The sequence below is a fragment of the Arachis duranensis genome, chromosome 2 (assembly GCF_000817695.3).
Source record: "Arachis duranensis cultivar V14167 chromosome 2, aradu.V14167.gnm2.J7QH, whole genome shotgun sequence".
NCBI classification, from domain to species: domain Eukaryota; kingdom Viridiplantae; phylum Streptophyta; class Magnoliopsida; order Fabales; family Fabaceae; genus Arachis; species Arachis duranensis.
In genome coordinates this window covers 23,731,781-23,739,390 of record NC_029773.3, presented here as the reverse complement: position 1 = coordinate 23,739,390, position 7,610 = coordinate 23,731,781, and the positions used below count along the sequence as shown (strand labels likewise).

The window sequence follows — 7,610 nt, the reverse complement described above, 5'->3', positions numbered from 1 at the left end:
TCATTCTGGCCTCAAAGGCCGTGAGGTGCTCCTACGGGTCTTGGGTTCCGTCATACCTCATGTCCGTTGGTTTGTCAAAGTGCTTTGGCAACCGGACCTCGAGGATGGAACGATGGAATGGGGTGGCACCCATGATCACGGGTCACCGTGTTCCCCTAGATCTCTCTTCACCGCTTTTGCGATCTCGCCTCGTGGTGCGTGTCCCCTTACCTCGGGCGTAGATGATTGTGTCATGTCGTCTTCTCGGGTGTTCCTAATCTTCTCGGCTACTTTCCGATTCTGATCTCGAGGCAGGAGCACGCGGGGAGCGACTACTTCGGTGGGAGGTTCTTCCTCGACTTTCGGGAGACTGGGAGTAGTTGGGGTCGGAAGTTTGCTGATGATGCTCCTGATCCGCTAATTGGCGCTCCAGGTTCTGCACCCTATGGCGCAGTTCCTGCATTATCCTAGCGATGTCGCTACCAGTTCCCCCGAATGGGCGTCTTTCTTGGGCTCTCGACTGTGGCTCGGTACGTCGCGGAGGGGACCTCAGCCGCTCGCGGGGAGAGGCAACGAAGGCTGCCCCCTCAAGGCCCACCACGCGGCCATGGTCCCCTGGACCTTGCATGACCTCCATTTAGGCGGATCCCCACAGACGGCGCCAATGTTCGGTAGGTCGGTTATCGGACGGTTCGGGTGAATCCTCGATTTGATAGGTGGGGTGCAGGCTGGGACCAGGTCGCGAGGGTGAGATTGGAGTAGCCGACTTTCCGAGCTCTAGACGTGGAGGGGGTGTCACCTGAAAGACACTCCGACGCTCAAGTCAGTTGAATGTGCAGGCGAAAAAGGGATAGAGTGGTATCTAACGTACCATGGAGGAGGGGTAGGACCTTCCCTATATATACGGTGTCAGAAGTGGGTCCCACCAGAGAAGACCCACCTTCCTCGAAGCTTCCTCATACAGCTGTAGTGATGAGATGTCAAGGACGCGTGTTCGGGTCAGTGGTTAAGCAGGTCGCACCCGACCGTTCGGGTCGGGTGGTCGACGTGTCGGGTCGGCCTGCAATCAGTTTTGGCCAAGCCGCAACACTACCTGTGCACCAAAATCAGCTACCAAAGTTCGCCACTAATATAAAATACATAATGAAATACAAATACACATTGAAAATAAATTAAACTACACATATATTTATACACAAATATATTGGTGGTTGATTTTAGTGACTGATTTTAATGTACAAATAGCATTTTTTAAGGAAAAATGAATAGGTTTGTTTGATATGTCACTTTGTATGCATGTCTATTCTAATCTAATGAAGGGGACTATTAACAGTCCTAGTTTTTTCATCCTCTAGAATCCCTAAATCTTGCTTAATGAAATTAAATGTTTAACTTTTGGGACAGCCATCTAAGCAAAAGAATTGGATTTTTCTTTCTTTCTTTCTTTCTTTATTAATTAAGCTTTCATATATGGAATCAGGCAATGAACCAATCCAACGCCACCAAACCAAGCACTAGGGGACAAGAGAATCCAGAAAAGCAACAGCCAGGTAAATTGCTTAATGTAGATTGAAGAGTGAGAATTTTCAATTTGATAGAAGAAAACTTTTTTATTCTTCTTTTTGGAACTTCGTATTTTATTTCAGTACAAATAATATTTGTTCACAAAAAAAGTATTAAAAAAAATGTTTGCTAATTCCACTTAAGTTTGCTTCATGCTAAAAATTATTATGACTTTTTAAAATATTGACACCTTTTTTTTTTTATATTCAGAAGAAACAAGAGTTGTTGATATTCAGTGCTGCTGCCCACTACAATAACTGGTACAAGTCACACTCACATTATTGCATTGTAAATATATCTAGTGATGATCTCAGTAGCAAGCTAGTCAATACAAAGCTAAAACAACAACTCACTATAATGAGATGGGTTATTGTTTGAACAACACTATAGTGCCCTAATACATACACAACTAACATGTATAAATAAATAAACTACAGCAACCTTTGATCACGCCCTTTCTTCGGTCTTACAAATCCGTGCTAGTTTAGATGTTATTTTTCATGGCGTTTTTTGTTTTGTTTTTAAAGCCACACCAAGCTTGGAAGCTACTATACTATAAGTGTTATACAAGTACGGACTATGCTATAATTATTTCTTTATAGAGGAAAATAAATGAAACAATTGCCAATTTATATTACTTTGGTACTATTCTTACAAGTTCTGTTAATTACATTAGTGAAACATTTAAAACAAATGAGCAAAATTGTAATTCGGCTTCATTGAAAACTAATAGTAGATCGTCATGTAAATCAAACGTAATGTCCATTATGATTATTCTAAACGGAAGTGTTAAATAGGATTTTGAAAGTTTTTATTTTTACCCCAAGATTGGTTGCCATAATTAGCTTTAATTACGTTAAGTTGAACTTTAAAATTGATTTCTCTCTTTTCCGCTCTCTTAGACATTCATCATGAGAAGTTTTTTTAAAAGAAAAGTATAGGTAAACAAAATATTAAACAATATGAACAATAGATATATCAAATGTTCAATTCACTAGTTATAGAATTATTATCCTAATATTAAGATTTAAATGAATAATTTGGAATATAGTATGTTTTTATTCTATTGGACCCATTTTAAAGCTCATTATTCACATCATTCATAAAAACCATTATTTACATAGCAAAGTCTTTTTTCTAAAAATGTTTTGTCAATGAGAAAAACTGAAAAAATTATTCCAAACAGACAAAGAAAAGGACAATCTTTGCAGTTTTTTTCCAATCTAATACGTTCATATTCATCAAGCATTAACATCGATGAATGAAATTAAATCATTAATAATTATAAATAACTAAAACTAAGCCACAATAAAAGTTTATATTATAATAAACTTTCCAACATTGTCATCCATGTTACCCAGGCCTCCACAGCTAGAGTTCTATATCTGAGACATCAGACTAGGATTGGGTTATATAAAGTAACTTCACAACAGAATGTCAAATCAATCTTGTGTAAGTAGATCTTGTGCAAGTAGTGTTTATTTTTGGTTTTCCACTGTATCTCCAACTCAACATGTCAAAGACTAATTCGCCGCGGTACTGAATTCCATTTAAAGATTTGCCGCTGGCTAATAAGTTGCTACATGCACAAGACATGATTCGAACCCCCAACACTTGCTTAAGCGGATTAGGGAGTTAATCAGTAGACCAACCCAATTTGGTTTGTAAGTAGTGTTTATTGTCCAATCATTCGAAAGTTGATAACTTACAGTAACTAAAGATTTATAATAAAAGCTCACTTAAATTAGATTAATTTTGGCATTATTGCTCAATCACACCACTGCTCTTTGTCTTGACAAAATTCAATAATTGGACATCCAAGTTGGTTCCGTGTCATTATCAACACATGAAATCTCCTGATATATTGAGCAGTTAAAACTTAACAAAATATAATAAAGATACAAGAAGGCAACAAGATATGAAGATTTGGGAATTATACCACAAATGTCAACTGCATTCAAAGTAATATTTTTTCACCCATACATTGGCTCAATTAAGATACAAAATTTGCTGCATATGAAAAAGTTGAATCATCATGTTGGGCACAGAACTATACAAATGAAAAATATTACATGTACTCAACTTTAGATCTCATTTTAAGAGACACCATCAGATATTGAGATATCTGTGAATCACTGTTTGGGTTTGGGAGAAAAACTGGGACTCATTTTTAAATTTAGTTGAGACACCTTCGTGTGTGCTTTAAAATAAGTTCCAAAATTAAGTACAAATAACACTACAGAAAATAACTAACCAAACACCGTAAAATTTAGTTTCTCGTCAACTCTTCTCACATTTAACTTTCTGCTACACACTCTTCTTTCAGCAACTAGTACATGCAGTTAGGGATTGATAGTTGATAAAATCTGTCAACCAATGAAGAACAAGGAAGAGTAAGGCTAAAGGTTTATCCAATATGACTCAATACTGTTAAGGATTAACAATGCAGTTGAGGAGACTGCACATGCTAATCAGCAAATAGCATTACCTTATCTGTGAACAAGTGAAATGCCTCCTCAGCCATAGCTTTATCAAGTTCCTGACCAAAGCAACACAAGTTTTCAAGGAAATTTCTGTGCAAGTTTTCCTCGGTGACTATTACAACTAGAAGCTAATAAGTAGTAATGATTATAAAAACTGTAATCCATGAGCTATGATTGCTAGGCAAGCAGCTCAATACACTCTTATGTTCAACAACTTTAGTCACTTTCACTTCTTAGATACATTAAAAATAATGTATTTGGATGACTACATTCAAAAATTAACTTTTGAAAGTGAAAATGACTAACATTGTGAAATGGAGGGAGTAGCGAACATAGACTAATAGATCGGGAACAAGTAAAAAGGAAGTGACGTCTATCTTACGTTCTCAGGATTTGGGGAACAATTAATGCTGCAAACTAGTTCTTGAAGGGCTTTATTGTTCAAAGCATCACGGATCTCATTGGAAGACACTGCACCAGAAATACAATAACTTTGAACAAAGAAATCACTAATTATTTGTGGCTTTAACACTGAAATTTTGATCCCGTATGTAGGGTTTTCTCATCTACGTCTTAAATGTAGAAAAACTTATACACTCTACCACAAAGACACTTCTAACCTCCTTTGTTTTTCTTTGAAACGGTGTCTCAAATCATTGACAACAAAGAATTCTTCATACCTATAGCATCCAGTTGGTGTTTTTGCAGTACCACAATAGGTTCATCAACAATTAATGGCTTTTCTACAAGTGATTCTGAAACAGCAGCTAATGAACAATACATAAACAAATGTTTGACCACCAAAGTGCTTAAAAGCAATGAATCATTACATAGAATCAAGTTGCCAAAAAAGAACAAAGGCTTAGCTCAACAAGAGATAACAGCTTTCCTCCAAAAGCTTATTACAAGGTACTTTTATTCAAAAATAATATTTTTTCACAAAACTACAAGATGTGCAAACCTGCAGATATCTACAAAGTACATAAATAGCACATAGGTTTCATTCAAAAAGTAGAGTTTTTAAAGTTTTGCATACTGCTTCTGCATAAGAAAGAAAGTTCATTGTGGAATCAGCCACCTGCAATGCAAGGTAATGCTGCCTAGCATAAATTCAAGTAGTTTGTTCAACAATTCAACACCTTCATAGTGTAAGTATGCTCTTCATATACAAAAATCAACAAGAAAATAACGAGATTGGGAACAAGTGTCATCATCTTTAATGCTGAAACAAATACGTACGCCTATCAAATGAAACTTTAAATTCTAATATCCCACAGGAACATCCAACAAGGAAAATCCATCATAACATAGAACACACCATCAAAGCAGTAGCACAAGCAAGCAAATAAAACATACTTGTTTTGTCCTCTTGAGCAGACGGCTTCTCACATGGAAATTCTGCAGCATTGAATTAAGTCTGATCAATTCAATAACCCCTGGACAACCCAAATATTAAACATCTTCATATGTTGATTTTCCTTTCCTTTTTCTTTTTTTCTTCTTTTTCTTCATTTTAATTTTACTTTTCTAAATACCAAGCAAAGATTGTTTATATATAAATCATGCTAAGATTCTGTGTGTAATCATATAGCACAAGAAGATAGAATACACACACACACACACACATCCCTTTAGAGTAAAACTCCAATCTTGTCTCCAACAAAAAACACAGGAAAGAGTTATCTATCTCGATAGATCCCTTTACATGCATTGCATCAAACAAGTAATAGGCAAACAAATAAGGTGAGGATTTACAAGTTAATAACAAACATTCGGCATCATACCTTTGTGATTCTTGAAACATGCCAGAGAACAACTACAATAATCAAGCCAAAAAACTAACATTAAATAGAAGCAATTATTTTTCCTAAAATTGTTTTAAAAATAAAATAAAATAAAAAGGATAAAAACTTGTGGGTTTTACAGTTTTACTTACTAAGGCACATAACATGAAGGGCACTTGTACTTGGATTGTGCTTCGTTGCAAACTTGGCATTGTTTAGGACCCATTGAACTTCTATACAAAAATAGAAAAAAAAATTATTAAAAGAATAATAATAAGGTAATCTCAAAGGTTTTGATTGTGGATGGCTGCTCATAGCGGTGAGCCAAAAATCCGCCATAACATTATGTCGTATGACGACGCGGCAAATGGTGGATGACCTAAAAATTAGGTGTACATGCACAAGAAATGCAAAAAAACTGCACATGTAACAAATTATAAAATCTAATCAATATAAGCAATTTTCTATTCATAAGGCATGCAATTAATTCAACAAATTTAGTAGCAAATTCAACAAATAAACATATCATCAAGTTATAACACCAAAAAACATTAAACATAGAACTTAAATACTGAAAACTAAGAAATTGAAATAAAGGATGGAAAAAGGGAGGTTTACAATTTATAACACTGAAACAGAGGGGAAAATACAACAAAACACCAGAGATTAGAGACAAAGCTTAAAACCATTCCCCTAGATAAGCACAAAGAATCACCTAGAAGAACAAATCAACAAGTCAAAATCTTCTACTCAATCAGATAATCATAATCATCTAACGGTAACACAAAGAAAGCATCACGAGCTTGAGTCATCATTGCAAATAGTAACAGCAGCAGTATTAAAATTAGGGTTCAAATCACCAAAAACTCTAAAACAGCAGAAGTATTAACTTGTGGAGCTGACATAGATTCGACTCATGAATTAACTCGTAGACTCGTACAAATTTATTTAGCACAACATAAAATACACATAATTAAAAAATCTAAATCCGTAATACTAAATCGGTAATTGAAAATTGAACAATATCAAATAATCAAATTAGAGACGCCAAAAAAAATTATAAATTATACTAACACTGTAATTTACAAAATCTGCAATACTAAAAGCAATAAAATAAAATTCATAAATCTTACTCTAAACAACCAAAATAATAAAAATTTGACAATTAAACATTCAATTCAAGTTCAACAACTTATTTACAATTTACAAGTAACTCTAACCAAATCAATTAATTACTAACCGCCATGAATGGATGAACCATCTGACCATCTAACATAAATTATAAGCAATAGGCTAAAATTAAAAGCAATAAAATTTAAAAAGCAAAAAATACCTAAATTAACAAGCAGAGGCTCAAAAAAAGGGCAAAGGAATCCCCGACGGTGAGGGTGCAGCAGGCAGCAGCGACGGCGAGGGTGCAGCAGGCAGAAGCGACGGCGAGGATACGGCAGGCAGCAGTGACTTCGAAGATGCCCCTTTAACGTGAAGTTAGATTAAATGAGAACGCAGGGTCTCGGCCAAGGAGGTGCGACGAACAGTGGTGACAGCGGCGTCGCAAAGAGGAGTGAGTGAGGGTGAGGTTGGGAACGGCGCAGAGGAGAGGACGGAGAGGAGTGAATGAGGGGTGAGGCCTGAGTGTTTAGTGTAACTGTAACCCCAGAAACTCGGAAAGGCGTGTTTTGAGTGTTTTTGGGATTAATTACCAAATCAGTTCCGGATATTTTTAAAGGCTTACTCCCTTTTTTTTTTTTAAGGAGTATCATTCACCTGCATTAAAATAATTATAAAATATATTTTTTAT

The 7,610-nt window shown here is 35.9% G+C and overlaps 1 protein-coding gene across 5 annotated transcripts; it reads right to left on the bottom strand.

Moving 5' to 3' along the window:
* Nucleotides 1-2,818: 2,818 nt before the first annotated feature.
* LOC107474026 (uncharacterized) lies at nucleotides 2,819-7,504 on the bottom strand. Of its 5 annotated transcripts, XR_002370446.2 has the most exons (10): nucleotides 7,143-7,504; nucleotides 5,962-6,042; nucleotides 5,810-5,841; nucleotides 5,382-5,423; nucleotides 4,706-4,792; nucleotides 4,408-4,496; nucleotides 4,031-4,081; nucleotides 3,837-3,908; nucleotides 3,482-3,552; nucleotides 2,825-3,398 (listed from the first exon to the last, which is right to left on the bottom strand). XR_002370446.2 is itself a non-coding variant. In XM_016093611.3 (9 exons), the coding sequence occupies exons 2-8, from the start codon at nucleotides 6,033-6,035 to the stop codon at nucleotides 3,885-3,887; spliced, it is 399 nt and encodes a 132-aa protein (XP_015949097.1). In that variant the 5' UTR covers nucleotides 6,036-6,042; nucleotides 7,143-7,504; the 3' UTR covers nucleotides 2,819-3,552; nucleotides 3,837-3,884. The 5 variants fall into 5 exon arrangements, 4 of the variants coding, with proteins under 4 accessions (XP_015949097.1, XP_052112780.1, XP_015949098.1 ...); XM_016093611.3 differs by having other exon boundaries at nucleotides 2,819-3,552; XM_052256820.1 differs by lacking the exons at nucleotides 2,825-3,398; nucleotides 3,482-3,552 and having other exon boundaries at nucleotides 3,559-3,908.
* Nucleotides 7,505-7,610: the final 106 nt, after the last annotated feature.